The sequence below is a fragment of the Heterocephalus glaber genome, unplaced genomic scaffold, assembly GCF_053883595.1.
Source record: "Heterocephalus glaber isolate CG9 unplaced genomic scaffold, H.glaber_assembly_v1.0 deba00001586, whole genome shotgun sequence".
NCBI classification, from domain to species: Eukaryota; Metazoa; Chordata; class Mammalia; order Rodentia; family Bathyergidae; genus Heterocephalus; species Heterocephalus glaber.
Genome location: NW_028258364.1, coordinates 20,514,932 through 20,534,009, shown reverse-complemented (window position 1 = coordinate 20,534,009; position 19,078 = coordinate 20,514,932). Strand labels below are relative to the sequence as shown.

Here is a 19,078-nt window from a genome sequence, read left to right as displayed (position 1 = left end):
ATACTTCTCAGGTAATTGTATGATATTTATGAGCACTATGCATTTGCAAACCCAGAAGAATCTTCCTATTTGTTGAAATAATTTAAAGAAAGTTATTTACTTGAATATTTAATGTTTAATAAGACAGCAGGTTAAACTTGGCTACTTTAAAGATATTTGCTTTACCTTGCCTGTTTTGAAATTTTAAGCTGGGGGAAAAAACTGAAACATGAAAAGCCATTTTTATCTAGTAAATACTTAAAACTCACCTTTAAAATGGAACATTTCTTAATTTTAGGGAAACTCTATCAGTGGATTCTTATTAAATATAAAGCAAATATTCTCCCAGTGTTCTTGGAAAAACCTGTAAAGTGCCTAAACACAGCTACCTCAAGTCAAGCTTTCTGTATGATATTGTATATTGTGTTTGTGTAGACTTATTTTAGGCACCACTTATCTCCACAGACTCCCTGCTTCTCTGGGAGAAAAAATTCTTTGCATTACATGAATTTAGAATGAATGTAGGCCATGTTGCTTGTTCACTGCGTATGGCTATGTTCTTTTTGGAGTTCCACAGGCATACACAATGGAGGGATTTGCTTGAGGGAACAACACTGTGCAAAGAACATATGCAGGCATGGTCTTTATCTTAGACTGAAACAGAAACTATGAAAAGAAAGTAGACAGGCAACATCCAGCACATGCTATTATCTGTTCCTCTGTTGTTTTGCTGCAACTGCCTGCTGGGGTCTGAGTGTGAGGTCCCATGCTTATGGGCAGGAGGCCCTCTGAGAAATCTCACTATCACACATCTTGAGAAGAGGCCAATCTTCCCTTCAGGATAATACAACTGAAAGGCTAGTTTTAGACTAGAAGGAAGAAATTCTTCTGTCATTCTTGAGGGTGGTCCAGTTAGGGAGGAAAAGATGACTCTTGCATAGGGGACATTTCTTTATACAGCTAAGCCTGAAGATACTGCTATCAGAGACCCTGTATTAATGGATGCAGGCCTGCTATCTTCTACCTCTCATTAACTAACTGGCCTCTGGTACTTGATAGAAAAATCTTGCTGGAAATCATAGTTCAATCTAGGTGTGCCCAAGATGAAGTGAAAACATAAAGACCAGCAGGAGTGTAAGAAGTGCTGCTTCAGAAAATGCAAAAAACCAACTGCAAGGGAGTGAAAATCCATCTGTTTAGAATTAGAAAAGGGGATGGTGGGTGGCCTGTTTCTGGAAGGAATTTCCCGAAATATTGAAAGGGATAAGATAAAAGTCTGAACATTTTACAGTGAAGCAGGAGAGGGCCTCTGGCTAACGTCATTTAGTCAAAGTATCTCTAAAGCAATTGAACCCTAGATATTGGGTATAATATTTAAATATTTTACCATCATATAGAGACATCACAGCATCCATATCATCTTTCTTTGCTTTTGATAAGACCCACCTGCAAGTAAAGTTGAAAACATGTTTATCTTGAAAAATAAAACTAGCCATTTATAGATACAGTGCATACTAGAAACACAAAAGATTACCCAAGCTAGTTATTTTTCATTCAAAAATAAATTAATATTTATGAGTTCAATAAGGATGTATAAATAATCCTACAAAGTTAAACTAAATTTGGAACCTTCAGTTTGCAAGCTGCATGACCACAGGTAATGCACACCATGCCTCGATTTATTCACCTTTAAATGGTAATTAAATATAGTACTTATCCCCTACTCAGGACAGCGTCTGGCATATAATAATAAATACATCTTAACTTTTATTGCTTTGCCATTATTTAGGTTGGAAAAGTAACTCAAGTTTTTCTCCTGGGCTTACATTGTTAATATTTGTCCTAGAGAATAAAAAAATTGTTATACTTTTTCTCTTTACATTTGGAATTTATTTCTATCTCTTTTTATATAAATGAATTTCAAATTAAATATTTCTACCTAGGGCCAGGGATTTAGCTCAGTGGCACTGCACCTGTCTTGCAAGCGCAGGGTCCTGAGTTCAATCCCTGGTACCAAAAAATAATATATGAAGTATTAGTTTACACTGTTAAAGTCCTTGAAAAGTTTTTACACATCTGAAGAATAGCTAATTCTCATAGGCCAATAACCAGTAACTTCAAAAAAGCTAATCAAATCAAGGACAACATTCTCTTCAATGAATACTCACCCAGCCAAATTCCCACTATCAAAAGTTTCTGTAAAATATACTTCTCCTACGGGTTTAGGTGTCTTATAGTTAATCTAGAAAATAGAATTTTAAAAATCTACAGTTACTCATCTTTGCAAATATGTTAATTAAATAATCTTGTGAATTAAGAACCCAATAAATGACACACATATAGATAATATAGCTATGAAGTGATACAGGCTCTGATCTCAAAACTTTGTATACTAATAATGGTAAGATACACAAGAATATAATATATACCATGATGACAAAATTACTGTATGTCCAAACAGAGGACACACTGACCTCTCCTAACATCAGGGGCTGAGAGGAATCAGAGAATGTCTGATAACACATTTGTTGCCCTTTTGCGTTCTCACAAAAGACAGCATTTGGGGATAAAAATCATGAGAAGCAAAGGTAACAAAAATCATGTAAAATGAAAAGCCTGGCAAACATATAGGCTAATTTAAAATTAATTCATATTTCACTGTAGGGTGACAGAAAAGTAGTGCTGCAAAGCAAATCTCAGCAAAACACTCCTTCAAGTGCTATGTGAGCACTGGATGCCATGACAATGACACTGCTGGTAGTAGTGGTGCTGGTGGTGATATGGTGACTCCTAATCCTTCTAGGAGGGAAGTACATGTGATCAAACTGCGGGAAAGCAGCAAAGTAACTTGCCCACTGCCAATGCTAGATAACTGCAGCACTATGTATGACCTGAGATTGTGTTTCCATACACTTAGCCATGCTACAATATACAGAACTTACCAACTCAGTAACTCGAAAGATTAATTTGCTGACAAATCATCAAAAGATAACCTAAACTGATGATAAATGAATAACATTTTGCACAGAGTAACAAATCAATCTGATCCCTTCTGAATTAGCCTTTGGTGATTTATACCTGTAAGATTAGTTACAAGATTTCTTCTCTGCCTTTAAAGGAAAGGACACAGAAGTCCTTTTTCTATTTTCATCATCCCTCCCCTGACCTGCCAGTACAACATTTCCCATCTGTTTAAGGGAAGAAAAGCAGTCTTTAAACAAAACTCCACTTTATTACTGAAAGGGTCAAGGTTCAGTAATCAAAACTGCCAGTCTTCTCTGAAGTTTACTGATTCACAACTTTATTCTCTATATTTTTGCAGTTTGGCAAAATGGGCGATGGTGTCACAAGAGCCTTCTTTCTGTTAAACCACCCTTAAAGTCACCAACAGTTTGTTTTGTCCTTTAGTACTTTGCTATCTCTTGATTATTAGTGTTATTAAATTAGAAACATTAAAAATTGTTCTTTTCCACTTCTTAGCATCTTCTCAATTTATCACCAAGTAAGGAGTGGTATGTGTCAACTTCAAATATGAACCTCCAAAGACCCTTGTAGTAGCTATATCTGAATCAGTTCTTAGCAACTTGAGCACTTACTTTGTAGGTCAGAGAACCAGATTTTAAAGGAAATGGGCAAACAACTAAATAACACATACAGTATCTGGAAAAAAAGTCAATGCAAGTAGATTATGACTCCCCTTGGCCCTTTAACAGTGGCTGGCACAACAACACTGAAAACTTTTCTGCTTGTCACAACATTAGGTCCGAACGTTCCTCAATGTGAAAGCTCTCATGGACTTGTTAAGGTGTACCAGTATCTCCTTAAAGTACCCCAAAACATGCATCTTAACAATGCTGAACCAGAAAGGTGGTCAACCTTTTTAAATACCTGTCCATCATCACTTCCCTTTCTAATTCATCCTTCTTGTTAGCATCTTCTTTCTTCAGAGAAATAAAGCTACTTACTTTATTCCTTGAAGAACCAAAATATTACTTTTTATTTTATCTGAGGAGGTCCGTCAGAAATAAAACTAAAAACTTTACTTTTTGCTAAAGTACTTAGTCCTCAGGGACCGGCCCGGTGAGACAAGGCAAGCAGCTTGGGGTTCCTGCAGCCATCCTGGGCCACGCCCACGACACGGTGAGGTCCACTTAGCCACGGGCGACTCCAACGCTCAGTCCTCCCCCAACCCTCCGCCCCGTGCACCGCCTACCTTCTGGCTTTTTTGCTACCTGGTCCCACACTACAGAGGCACAGGAGATTATAAAGACCCTTGTGCTGAGCGCCACAAGATAGAGGAGAAGTTAGTAACAGAAAGAGGGCCTCTCAGGCTCCTCGATGAAAACTGAAGCTCAGCAGAAAGGTAAAGAGAATCTCTACAATAAAGGCACATCAGACCAATGTACTTGGTCTGCTGCTGGCTTGCTGAGACTCATTGACTTGTGTATGCACAGGGATTCCTACGTGGCCTACTGTGACAGCAGAGACATACCCTGAAGGAGGCCCATAATTTCTATTGCTATTTGCAAAAAAGAAAAAAAAATTTTTTTTCTTATTTTTAATTCTTAATTTTTACTTTTTTCTACTCTTCAAAGTTGTACTTTTCTTTCTTCGCTTTCTTTTATCTTTTCTTTCTCTCACTCATTCTCTCACTGTCCCACATTGCTCCTCATGTCCCTATTTGTTCCTTTCAGCACTGAATTCGGATTTCTCCCTTACCGTTCTTTTCTTCTCTTGATTATCATTAGGTTTAAAGGAAAGTAAATTTGGTATCTAGCCTCCCTGTTACTGTTAGGTGGTTCTATTCACATTTTTGTTCTTTCATTCTGCCATTTCTCTTGCCTTTAACAACTTCTTAGAGTTTGTGTGATCTTTCTGTGTCTTCTGGCCTCACCGCTAATCTTACCTGTTCTTTCTACCTGTCCCTCCCTCCCCAACTCCATTTAGCTCCCCACCCCGAAGGGGAAAGATGCTATACTGAAGAGTTTATTCATTATAAACTTACGTTAGGTTGGTCCTTGGTTTTAATTTAACTCACATAGTTAAAAGTGATAGATTAATAACTACCACAAAGTGTCATTTTCTAAACTGTGCTTGATGCTATGGTATTGCTGACTATATCATTTGGGCTAACATGTTGTGATTGATCTAATTAGTTTTCCTTCCTGGTGTAAGAAAAATATAATAGCTTCAGAGTCATTAGAGTCTCAAAACCCAAACACAGGCCATATCTAGAAGACACCTCTGAAAAGCAATCCATTCCACAAGGGTTTTTAAACACAAGCGACAAGGATACCTACATTAAGCAATCTTGAAATTATCAACCCAGGAATTAAATCAAGGACAGTACCAAAAACAAAAATGAGAAGACACTTAAACAAGGCACAAACGCAGGCTTCCACGCCACAAAAAGGAAATTCTGGGGGAAATGAGGTGGAAAACTGTGATAAGCAACCACTTGGACACCCTGAACTGATAGCACAGGAAGTAATAAAGCAGATACATGAGGCTCTAGAAAATTTCAAAACAGAAATAATCTCCCAGATAAATACGGACATGGTGAGCAGAGTGAAAGACATGATTAGAAGCTCTAGAGCAGAAACAGATAAGAAAATAGATGAGATCAGAAACATGCTGGAAGCCATGAATGCCCAGCATAAGAAAGAAATGGAAAACATGATCACTCAACATAAGAAATGGAATCCATGAAACAGATTCAAACAGATATTCAGGAGATTAAAAACTCCACTGAAAGCATGCAGAGCAGACTAAGAGAATCTGAAGACAGAATATCAGATATAGAAGACAGGTTTGTGGTTAAGGACCATGAAAACAGAGATTTCTTAAAGATAGTACAGGACCATGAGAAATCAATCCAACAGCTGCTAAATGATGCAAAGAAGAATAACATAAGACTCATAGGAGTCCATGAAAAAACAGGAGAAAGCACAACAGACATAAAAAAACTGTTCACAGAAATAATAGTAAATAACTTCCCAGACAGAGGTAGAGAGTTGGACGTACAGATAAGTGAGGCATATAGAACTCCATCCAGCCATGACCAAAAAAAATCTACACCTAGATATATAATAGTCAAGATCCCAGAAACCCAACAGAAGAACAAAATTCTACAGGTGGTTGGAGAAAAGAAACAAATCACCTACAAAGGAAAGCCCATCAGAATCATGGCAGATTTCTCAACACAAACCCTCAAATCAAGGAGAGCCTGGAGTGAAGTATTTCAAGCCCTAAAAGAAAAAAACTTCCAACCTAGACTGTTGTATCTGGCAAAATTATCTTTCAAAATAGATGGGGAAATTAGATACTTCCATGACAAAGAACACCTGAGAAATTTCATGAACACCAAATCAGCACTCCAAACAATTTTAAGCAATATCTTAGAAAAAGACAATGAAGGTCACAACCCATGAGGCCCAGCAGAGACAAGGCACCACGCAAGGTAAGACACTAAAGCGAAAGGGGGGAAAATAAGAAAAGAGCCAACAACAGTAAAACATCATGACAAGGATGCGTCAATATCTATCAATTATAACTATCAATGTTAATGGCCTCAATTCACCAATCAAAAGAAATAGACTGGCAGAATGGATTAAGAAGCAAAACCCAGCAATATGCTGTATACAAGAAACATACCTAACTCAAAAGGAAATCCATAGACTGAAAGTAAAAGGATGGAAAACAGTTCTCCATGCAACAGGAACCCAGAAAAAAGCAGGCATAGCAATCTTATTTGCAGACAAAGTAGATTTCAAACCAAAACTAATTAAGAGAGACAAAGATGATCACTACATTCTTGTGAAAGGAACAATCCAAGAGGAAGAGATGACAATCCTAAATATATATGCACCAAATACAAATGCCCCCAACTATACAAAACAACATGAAAAACCAAATAAGCACTGATACAGTTGTAGTGGGGGACCTCAACACCCCTCTACCACAAATAGACAGATCAACTAGGAAAAAAATTAACAATGAAATTCTAGAACTAAACGAAGCTATTGAACAAACGGACTTAATAGATGTTTACAGAGTGTTCCACCCCACAAAATCAGAGTACACATTCTTTTCAGCTGCACACGGGTCTTTCTCCAAAACAGATCACATGCTAGCTCGTAGGACATATCTAAGTAAATGTAAAAGAACTGAAGTTATCCCCTGTACATTATCAGACCATAGTGCAATACAATTGGAGATCAATAACATAAGAAACCGCAAAACTCCCACAAACACATGGAAATTGAACAACACCCTCCTGAACAACCAATGGGTCACAGAGGAATTAAAGAAGAAATTAGACAGTTTCTACAAGTAAATGAAAATGCCAGTACAACATACAGGAATCTGTGGGACACAATGAAAGCAGTTCTACATGGGAAATTAATAGCAGTGAATGCCCGTATTAGGACAACAGAGAGAACTCAGTTAAATAACTTAATGCAGAACCTCAAGCTCCTAGAAAAAGAAGACCATAACAAACCCAAAGCTCATACAAGAAAGGAAATGATAAAGATCTGAGCAGAAATCAATGCAATGGAGACTAAGAGAACAATACAAAAAAATCAATGAATCAAAGAGTTGGTTTTTTGAAAGAATAAATAAAATTGATAAACCTTTAGCCAACCTTATCAAAAAAAGGAAAGAAAAGGCTCAAATCTATGCAATTAAGAAGGAAAAAGGGGAAGCCATAACAAATCCAGCAGAAATCCAGAGAATCATCAATACCTACTTTGAGAACCTGTACTCTAGTAAAATGGAAAACACAAGAAATGGACAGATTCCTAGATACATACGAATTGCCAAAATTAAATGAAGAAGATAAAGAAATTCTAAACACCCCAATTACAATGAGTGAAATTGAAAATGTAATAAAAAACTTAACAACAAAAAAAAGCCCAGGTCCTAATGGCTTCACTGCTGAATTCTACAAGACATTTAAAGAAGAACTATCGCCACTACTATTTAAACTCATCAAGGAAATTGAAAGGGAAGAAAGGCTTCCAAATTCATTCCTGGAAGCAAGTGTTACTTTGATTCCAAAACCTGGGAAAGACCCAACCCAAAAAGAGAACTACAGACCAACCTCCCTAATGAACATAGATGCAAAAATCCTCAACAAGATAGTGGCAAACAGAATTCAGAGTGTCATCAAGAAGATCATACACCCTGACCAAGTTGGATTTATTCCAGGGATGCAACAATGGTTCAACATCTGTAAATCAATAAATGTAATACACTATATTAACAGAGTCAAGGACAAAAACCACATGATCATCTCAATAGATGCAGAAAAAGCATTTGGCAAAATCCAACACCCATTCATGATAAAAACGCTACAGAAAATTGGAATAGGAGGTCTTTATCTCAACCTGATTAAGGCTATCTATGAAAAACCAAGAGCCAACATCCTATTAAATGGTCAAAAACTGAAAACTTTCACACTAAAATCAGGAACAAGACAAGGATGCCCACTATCACCACTCCTGTTCAGTATAGTTCTGGAAACATTAGCCATAGCAATTAGACAGGAGAAAGAAATAAAAGGAATAAAGATAGGAAAGGAAGAAGTGAAACTGTCATTATTTGCTGATGATATGATACTTTACATAGAAGACCCAAAAAACTCAGTCAAAAGTCTTCTATACCTAATTGACAGATTCAGTAGAGTAGCTGGATTACAAGGTTAACACTCAAAAAACAATAGCCTTTTTATATGCAAATAGCAGACCCACTGAGAGAGAAATTCGGGAAATAATTCCTTTTATGATAGCATCTAAAAAAATGAAATATCTAGGAATCAACCTAACAAAGGAAGCAAAAGTCCTCTACATCGAAAACTACAGCACTATGAAGAAGGAGACTGAAGAGGATTTAAGAAAATGGAAGAACATCCCTTGTTCCTGGGTAGGAAGAACCAATATAGTGAAAATGGCCATACTTCCAAAACTACTATATAGATTCAATGCAATGCCGACTGAAATTCCAACAATATACTCCACAGAACTAGAGAAAACAACCCCAAAATTCATTTGGAAACAGAAGAAACCTAGAATAGCAAAAGCAATTCTAGGCAACAGAGACATGGCTGGGGGCATCACAATCCCCAACTTGAAACTATACTACAAAGCTACTATGATAAAAACAGCATGGTACTGGCAAAGAAACAGACCCGAAGATCAGTGGAATAGATTAGAAGATGCAGAAACAACTCCAGACATACTCAGCCACCTCATCTTTGACAAAGGAGCCAATTGCCCTCATTGGACAAAAGATAGCCTATTTAATAAATGGTGTTTGAAAAACTGGATTTCAACCTGTCAGAAATTAAAACTAGACCCATACCTATCACCGCACAGATAGCCTATTTAATAAATGGTGTTCGAAAAACTGGATTTCAACCTGTCAGAAATTAAAACTAGACCCATACCTATCACCGCACACTAAACTATGATCGAAGTGGATTAAAGATCTAAATATTAAGTCAGAAACACTAAACTTGCTGGAAGATAAGTTAGGTAGAACTCTTGATAACATTGGCATAGGGAAAGACTTTATGAACAAATCGTCAGCAGCACAGGAGCTAGCACAAAGAATCAACAACTGGGATCTCATCATATTAAAAAGCTTCTGCACTGCAAGAGAAACTACCAACAGAGTTAAGAGACAACCTACAATGTGGGAAGAAATATTTAGCAGCTGTAGCTCAGACAAAGGTCTACTATCAAGAACATATAAAGAACTAAAAAAAATCAGTCCTCCCAAATTCAAAGACCCAATTCAAAAATGGGCAACCGAAATGAACAGACATTTCTCAAAGAAGTAAAAACAGCAAGTAAATATATGAAAAAAATGTTCAACATCACTGGTCATTCAAGAGATGCAGATGAAAACAACACTGAGACTCCACCTTACCCCAGAAAGAATGGCTGCTATCAAGAAATCAACCAATTACATATGCTGGCCGGGGTGTGGTGAGAAAGGAATCCTTCTCCCTTGTTGAGAATGTAGACTGGTGCAACCACTATGGAAATCAGTATGGCGATACCTCAAAGAACTAGGACTACAGGTCCCATTTGACCCAGCTATTTCCCTCCTGGGAATCTTCCCCAAAGAATTAAAAGAATCATACCACAGCGATATATGTGCACCCATGTTTCTAACGGCTCAATTTGTAGTAGCTAAAGCTTGGAAACAGCCCAAATGCCCATCGACTGGAAACTGGATAAAGAAGATGTGGTTTTTTTATAAAATGGAGTACTACTCAGCCGTAAAGAATGAGAAACTAGAGACATTTATAGCTAAATGGATGCATATCGAGGCCATACTCTTAAGTGAAATAAATAGGACACACATGTGTAAATACTGAATAGTTTCTCTAGTGTGAGAAATTGAAAGTGTAAATAAGGATGAAAATGATTAAAATGAATAATTGATAATTTAAAATAAGAAGAGGTCCAAGGGTTTGGGGATGGTGGAAGGGAAAGGGAAAAGGGAAGAAGGGAAAGAAAAAAATTATGAGAAAAAAAAATGGAATCAAACTCTGTGTAGATTGGGAAGGGTGGAGGGGGTGAAGGGTGCACAGGTAATGGGAGAAAAAGTAAAAACTAAGATGCATCATGTTCTGGTACAAACATCCAATGATAAATGTAAATGTATTTTATATCTAAAATGTACCAATAAATATATATATTTTTTAAATAAAAAATTAAAAAAAATTAAAAAAAAAAAAGTACTTAGTCCTTTTCAACCAATGGTGCACTTCTATATTGACAGTAAAGCCCTTCCACATATTTTTTTAAAATTACTAGGTGCCACACACAAATTTCTTTGTATGTAGGCAAGCTTAAAAAAACAACAACAGAGCAACAAGACAGGCAGGAAAAGGCAATATCCTATCTACTTGGAAAATGAAGACTATTACAACTGAAATTAATCTTCAGAGATCAGTGGCTGGTATAAATCTTGTAAAGAAATAATTTATAACTCATGTCTCAATAACCTTACCTCTGAAGAACTTTCAGCTTCAACAACATCGATCTCATCTGAATTTTCATCAAAGTCTTCCATCTCAACGCCATCATTCATAAATTTTGCATTGACTGAGATGAATAGAAGACCTAAACATAGTCCAAAGCCTGAGAAATACATATTATCTGTGAAATGAAAAGTAATTAGTGAAAATAAAGTTGTGAAAGATACATGTTAAGTATTGTAGAGAGAAATTACATATGGATATAACTCCTTTATCCTAAGATGGTTTTTTTTGAATTACTAACAAAATTATTTAAAGTGTGACTTAAACAAATAAAATATAAACTTCAAATCTTTTGGTGAGCAAATTCTACAACTGTAAACCTTCTTCCAAAAACAAAGAGCAAATGGCATAAAATATACAAGTAACAGTGATTGTCAAATTCAAGTAATATGTAGGCCCCTTTAAAAGAAAATGGTAGGCATGATGCCACAGGCTGTCCCAGTACTGTACCTTGCCAGGCTGAAGTACGAGTGAGGCAAGAGATTAGGGCATAGCAAACCGAAGTGCAACCAGGTGTGATCTGTCAACAATAGAGAGCTGTCAAAGCACAGCTAATCATGGCTGGACATCCGGAAGTGACCTGTCCATCACGAACAGCTGTCAAACCACTGCACAGAACAGCTTAGGAGCTCTGAATGGGACTGCCCAGATCTAACATCAAGATATAAAAGGGCAGCCACTGATTTCTTGTCCACTGCCCTCTTGTTCTTGCAGTGGCCTGTCCTGTGTATCTTCTTTCTTCTCCTTTTCATCTCCTTCTCTTCAACAAACCCATTCTTCAATAAATGTTAAACTGTTACATTCATCGGTTACCTCTCTTTTTTTTTTTTTTTTTGGTACCGGGGATCGAACTAGGGTCCTTGAGCTTGCACAGCAAGCGGCGAAACCACTGAGCTAAATCCCTGGCCCTCTCTTTCTTTCTTTTTTTTTTTTTTTTTAAGAGAGGGTCTCACTATGTAGTTGGCCTAAACTTACTATGTAGCCCAGGCTGGCCTGGAACTAGCAGTGATCCTCCTGCTTCAGCCCCCTCAGCTTCCCTGCTCAACTGGGATGACAAGTGTTCACCACCATGCCCGGCACTGTCCAATTCTTTGAGTGGGACAAGAGCCTTGAACCACTGGACACCACACCATCTGACAACAGGGGGACTACAAGTTTTGAGTCCCACCTGGGTAACTTAGCAAGACTTTGTCTCAAAATAAATAATAATAATAAGCATTTGGGATGTAGCTCAGTGCAAGACTCTGGGTTCAATCTCCAGTACCGCAAAATAAACAAATAAATAAAATGTTAAAAAAGCAATTATGATTCCTAAACGTTCACTTATATTGTTGCCAATAAAATGCTGCTTAAGTGTATATGTACTACTGGAACTTTATAAAACCAAAATACACTCACATGTAAACACCAAAAATCTAAAGAAAAAGGATTTTTTATCACAAATTTAATGTGGAAGTGTTTTGCCAAAAATTAAAGCAGAAAGATCAAATATGGGCTTACTGCCACCGAGATACACGCTATGAAAAAGTTATTTTGCATTCATCCTTTTCCTCCCTTTCCCCTCCCCTCTCTCCACCCATCCCTCCAGAGCTTTGTTACCACTGGCTTTTAAATCGCACGCAAATGCCTCCTCCTAGTTGCTAGGGCAGATGCTATAAATAAAAGCAGCCAAAGTATCCGATTGATAGTAAACAGGCCTAGGAGATAATGAGTCTCTGGTAATTAGGGTTCGCTGTCTCCCCTGTGGCGCCCTCGGGGCTCTGCGCAGCATCCAGACAGTGGCCCGGAGTCTGCGGGCCACGGTCGCGGCGAGGGTGGGGTCTCCCAGCCTGGGAAGCCGAGCCCGGGGCGTCTGCCCGCCCTCCACGCCCCTCCGCCCCACCAACCCCCCGCGCCCAGGGCGGAGCCCCCGGAAGCGGCAACCGCCGTGGTAACGGACGCGACCGGCACTGAGCAGCAGGTGGACACGGGCGCGGGAGGACCCACAGGTCGCGGTTGCACCCACGCCCTCGGTCCACTCCAAAGCCTCATCCGCTGCACCCCGTCTCTGAACTCAACATCACCCCCTCAGCTCCCCGACCCGTTCGACCTTTCCAGTCTCCAGAGAAAGGGGTGCGGCCCAGAAACACTCACCTTGGGCAAAGCAGCAAGGCCGCGCGCGCGCAAAAGGCAGGGGGAAGGTGGCCTGCAGCTCACACACCCGTCCTGCCAGGTGGTTTGCGGGAGTAGCACCTCAGGTGTCCGACGCTCGTTCCCCGGGTCTGCCCGCACGACCGCGGCCAGAGTAACTGCTAAGGGCGCATGCGCAACCCGCAACAGGCGAGGAGGAGTCTGCAGCGGAAGACTTGTGAGGCGAGCACCTGCGGTGCCCGGCACAACGGCCTCAGACGCGCCCGCGCGGCCACGCCCCAGCCCCTCCACGCGCTAGAGGCACGTGCCTGCAGGTCTCGCGTGGGCTAAGCGGACAGGAGTTTTTCTTGGTCCGAAGACTTTGTCCTCTGATCTGCCCTCTCTTAATACACAACGGTTCTACCTATTGCTCCATAATCGGGTTCTGAATTTTGTTCGAATCCTATTTTTGAACTGCCCTTCGTTTCTTGTAGAGTTATATGTTTTAGCAGGTGAGCCATCCTTGTGATCAACAGAGACGCTATTTCATATGTGTTTACTGTGTTAACATGATAAATATATATGAAAATATTTTATTTTCGATAGTATTTAATAATTTTTGCAGACACATCTCCTCATGCTTAATGTAATGCTGTCTTTCAACCCTAGTTGGTATCTGCCTTCCCTTCTGTATGCCTCTATTTGCAATTATAAGCAATCTGTGCGAAGGCACTTTGAGATTATGTGAAAATATCCCGTTCTTCAAAATCTACTCTTTTCAGAGACTATGTAAAGGTGCAAATTTCCAATGATGAATGTCATTATATTGTATACCTAAAATGTACCAATTATTAGAATGAATAATCGATAATGTAAAATAGGAATAAACGGTCCAAAGGGGTAGGGGTAGTGGGAGGCACAGGGAAAAGGAAAGAAGGGAAAGGAAAAAATGATGAGAAATGGAAAAAATGGAAATAAAGTCTTTGTAAATAGGGAAGGGTGGAGGGCCTGAAGGGAGGGCTAGGAATGGGGAAAAAATAAGAACCAAGATGCATTATATAAAGGTACAATTCCCAATGAGAAATGTAATTGTGTTGTATACCTACAATGTACCAATAAAAGAATTTAATCCAAAAAAAAAATGTTTTCTATGTCACACTACATGCAAAAATGAACTGCAGGAGGGTTAGAGATACAAAGTCATGAGTTATGCAACTTGGCTCTTAAATGGTCATGGAAAGAATACTAAAAATATAGAGTCTTGATCATAAAGAAAAATAGGCAATATGTTAATAATATATACGTATAGTGAAATAAATAGGACAGACATGTGTAAATACTGAATAGTTTCTCTGGTGTGAGAAACTGAAAGTGTAAATAAGGATCAAAAGGTATAATAGATAATGTGAAATAGGAAGAAAAGGTCCAAAGGGCAAGGGGAAGTGGGAGGGATGGGAGAAAGGAAAGAAGGGAATGGAATTAATATAAGAAATAGAAACAAAGTCGTTGTAAATAGGGAGGGGTGGAGGGATTGAAGGGAGGGCGGGGAATGGGGAAAAAATAAGAACCAAGATACATCATGTAAAGGTACAAATTTCCAATGATGAATGTCATTATATTGTATACCTAAAATGTACCAATAAAATTAAGTTTTAAAATAAAAAAAAAAAATCTACTCTTTTCTATACCCTGAGTTTAGGATCTATCCATCATTTTTGTCCAAATAGTGCTTTTCTAACATTCTTCTTTCTACATTTATTAGGCAGCATTCTATTAAGAAGAACTTTTGCATATCCATTGTCTATATGCTTTATTTTATTCAGTAAGGTTTTTTTCCAGTACTGGGGATTGAATCCAGTGCCTTCGTGAGGAGCTATGCCCTCCATCCCCTTTTTCATTTTTTATTTTGAGACAGAGTTTTACTAAGTCTCTAAATTGCCCACACTGGACTCGAACTTGTCATCTGCCTCAGACTCGCAGAGTTCTGGGATCACTGGTGTGCACCACCACGCCTGTCTTGTTCGATGAGTTTTAATTCATTACTGAGTTTAGTTATTGTAGTGCTCAGCTGTCCCATATTTGGTCAGTGGAAGTCTCTTCAATCTAGTTCCCACGACCTTTTGACATGATTCCATTATTTTTTGACGTCTATTAAAATATGTTTAGCGTGGGGCCGGAGATTTAGCTCAGTGGTTCCTCTGCCTGCCTCGCAAGTGCAAGGTCCCGAGTTTGATCCCCAGCACCCCCCAAAAAAATATGTTAGGCATGCAATTTGACAACCTTTGACACCACGACAAATAGCAAACACATCAATCACCTCTAAAAGTTTCCTTGTACCCTAAGCAATCATGGATTTGTTTTATGTCACTATTTGATTAGATTACATTTTGCTTAAATTTACGTAAGTGGAGCTATACAGTGTGTACTTTTATTTTGGTCTAATTTCTTTCGGTTGGCATAATTATTTTGAGATCTGTGTGTGTGTGTGTGTGTGTGTGTATGTGTGTGTTGGTTGGTTGGTTGTTTACTTTCTATTGCAGTCTTAGTTACTTTCTCATTGCTGGGACAAAACACCCAATACCCATAAGTTGTTTGTTTTTTCAGGACCAGGGATCAAACTCAGGACCTTACACTTGCCAGGCAGGCACAGCACCACTGAGTTACATCCTCAAACAAATAACATGTGTGCCATAAATTCGCCACCACTGGACTAGGACATTTATTTCTTTTTTTTTTTTTCTGGTACTGGGGATTGAGCTGAGGACCTTTTGTTTGTGAAGCAGGGGTGCACTACTGAACTAAATCCCCAGCCCTCTAGTACCCACAAGTTAAAGAAGGAGAGGTTTATTTTAGCTCACAGTTTGTAGAGGTTTCAGTCCATAGTCAGCTAACTCCAAGCAGGGCACCAGGGCAGAGAACAGTCCATGGCAGGGTAGGCAGAAAGCAACAAGTAGCAGCCTCCTTTTCCCTTTTATCTCATCTAGGTTGCAACCCATTAGTTGGTATCACCCCCATCCACGGTGTGCCTTCCCATTATCTACCCCTAGAACTACACTAAACCAGTCAGTAGGCTAATTTAGTATCACACCCTTAATCCATATTCAAACACCTTAGAGCCACCCATCTCCAAAGAGCTCCACTTACAAGCCCATGAGGCTTTGAAGGGACATCTGGATATAAGCCATAACATTTGCTAAGTAGTATTCCTGTATCCAGATACAAACTACCTCTTAATAGACATTTTGCTTGTTTCCACTTTTGCGCTATTTCAAATAAAATTGCTGTATCTGTGCATATGTCTTTGAGTGGACCTATGCTTTCATTTCTCTTAATTAACTGGGAGTGAAATGGAGAGGGAGTGGGGAGATCTATTTAAGTGTTTAAGAAAGTCTTTTCCAAAATGGTTGTACTATTTTATGTTCCCACCAGTGATATGTGAGAGACGCAGTTGCTCCACATTTTCCCTAGGGCTTAGTATCATTAATCTTCATTTTTGGCCTTTCTATTGGCCAATCAATGATATCTCACTGTGATGTAAAATGCTATGTATATAGTTTAGTTATATATTACCAAACACCCTCTATAGATGTTATATTATTTTGTAGTCCCACAGTATATGAGTGTTTATTCCCACGTTTATAACCATTCACTGCAATTTTCTTTAATATTTTTGTAGGAAATAATGTTGAATTTTTTTCAAAGGTGTTTTAAGCCTCTGTGGAAGTAATCATATGATTTTTCTCTTAGATCTATTAGTATTATATGCTAAATTCACAGATTTTCAAATAGAATCCTGCAGGTTCTTATACTTCTAATACAAATACCAAGCAATGGTGTGCTGTCTTGTTAATGTGGCTTGGGAATCTATATTCCCTAAATGCAGTCTAATATTACATTTCAGATTGTTGCACTATCGTGCTCCTTTCGGCAGCACATATACTAAAATTGGAAGATTGTTGCATTATCATCAGAAATGATACTGGTCTGTTGATTTCTTTTTTGTGTGCTATTATTACTGGATTTTATTTTGCTATATTTACATCATTAAAAGAATTTGAACAAAAACCAAAAAAAGAATTTGGAAATTTCCATTATTTGCTATACACTGAGGCTACTTAAAAATATTGGGGATATTTGATTTTTAAAAGTTTAGGTGAATCCCTAAACTTTTTCATAATTCATTGTCTAGGAGTGGCTGCTAAAATCAGCCCAGTGTTTAAAAATGGATGCCAAGGAGTTATTAAAGACACACAGACAGAAAGATAAAATATTTCCATAAGCAATATCTGCCCAGATTTACCTTCCATTATTGTTCATAACTCTCACAATTCTACCAGGAGGTAGAAGGCCCATGCAAAAGTGCATAACAGGGCCAGGGATTTAGCTCAGTAGTGCCGCTGCCTGCCTCAAAAGTACGAGGTCCTGAGTTTGATCCCCAGTACCAAAAAAAAAAAAAAGTGCCTAACAAACCCCAAGACATTTTTACACACCTATATTAGCAGAGAATATCTTTTCCTTCTTTATCCAAGAGTGCAACCACATTTATCATTACTATTAATAATATTATGACTACATTACTAATTCCATCATATAAACTGCTATAGTTTGGATCTGGAATGTCTCCCAGGGCCCATGTGTTGGATCTTGGTTCCCAGCTCAGCACTACTGGGAAGTGGTGGGAATGTTAGGAGATGGGGTCTACTGTGAGATCTTCAGATCACTGGGCTGTACCCTTGAAGGGGACAGTGGGACCTCAGGCCCTTTCTTTTCATTTGCTTCCTGGCTATGAGCTGATCAGCTTTGCTCTGCCATATGGTCCTGCCACAAGGTGCTGTCCTGCCATAAAACTCACCCCAAATAAACAACAACAGGGCCAACCAACCAAGGACTGGAACCCCCAAAACTCTGAGCCAAAATAAACCTTTTGCTCTTTATAAGTTGATTATCTCAGGTTTTAGTATAGTCATGGAAAGCTGACTAATGCATACTTAATAAAATAAAGTGCAGATGTTGGAGGCTGTAGTATCTCAATGCTTGAGAGAAAGTTTGGCAACAGAGAAAATTTCATTTATGTCTCCAAAGTCTGCAGAGCCTCTATTCACTTTAAAAGTATTCGTGAAAAAAGACTTCATGGGAATATGGTGTCTCCAGACTTCTCTGATATACTGAGTCATGGGCTGAAATATAGCATGCCTTTATATGTATGCTTGAAGAAAAGATATTTAATAAATCAAAAACAGTATGGTTGATATAAAACAAATACCCAAACAACCAATAGAATGCTATTTGCTCTGCTATACTCCAGATAAATGTCTGAGTTCTCCAAGTTTCCCCTTCCTCAGACACTGAAGATCAGAGACCTCAGGTAATGAGGGAGGGACTCCAGACATGGAGCAGTAGGGAGCAGTAGAGATGGTGACTGATACTGAGGACATCTCTCCTGCATACATTAGAAATATTTTCTAGAAATGCTTTGCACTGATCATCCAAATACTCTTCTTCAGGAATCATTCCATTAAGGATGGTAGCAATAGAGCTGGAATTTAATGACTGTCTTTTAATCTTTTCTTTTTCTCTTCTGGCTTCTACCACTTTTGCTGTGTTTTAGTGAAGGTTCAAATTCTCCTTTCTGGGCACTAGAGCAGTATTTTCTTGGAATCACCTTAACTTTCAGTGACATCCAGAGCATGTTGGGTGGCCTCCTTTGACATCTAGACCAATTTATGGTCCCAGCCTTGCAGGTGTTTTGTTCTAGTCTTGGAGAGTGGGCTAAAGAAGTCGAAGGGAAACACACACACACACACACGCGCGCACACACACACACACACACAAACACACACACGTATGTCTAAGCACCTTTCCAAGGAAGGTTGCATTTTGAGAAAAACTGTACCTTGTCTTAGTTTTTATTTGTTAGTTTAGCTTGCAATATGC

General features: G+C 38.7%; 1 protein-coding gene across 6 annotated transcripts in view; it reads right to left on the bottom strand.

The window, feature by feature from the left end:
• The window catches only part of Clgn (calmegin), a 56,484-nt gene extending 43,134 nt beyond the window's left edge, over positions 1–13,350 (bottom strand). Inside the window, exons 1-5 of one of the 6 annotated variants that reach the window (XM_087193306.1) lie at positions 13,169–13,317; positions 11,486–11,555; positions 11,005–11,153; positions 2,148–2,221; positions 1,367–1,425 (exon numbers count right to left, since the gene is read on the bottom strand). In XM_087193306.1, coding sequence (XP_087049432.1) covers positions 1,367–1,425; positions 2,148–2,221; positions 11,005–11,148 — 277 coding nt within the window. In that variant the 5' untranslated portion in view covers positions 11,149–11,153; positions 11,486–11,555; positions 13,169–13,317. Of the gene's footprint in view, positions 1–1,366; positions 1,426–2,147; positions 2,222–11,004; positions 11,154–11,485; positions 11,556–12,634; positions 12,798–13,168 lie in introns of those variants that run through there. The other 5 variants (XM_087193307.1, XM_087193305.1, XM_087193309.1 and 2 more) reach the window with 5 other exon arrangements.
• Positions 13,351–19,078: the final 5,728 nt, after the last annotated feature.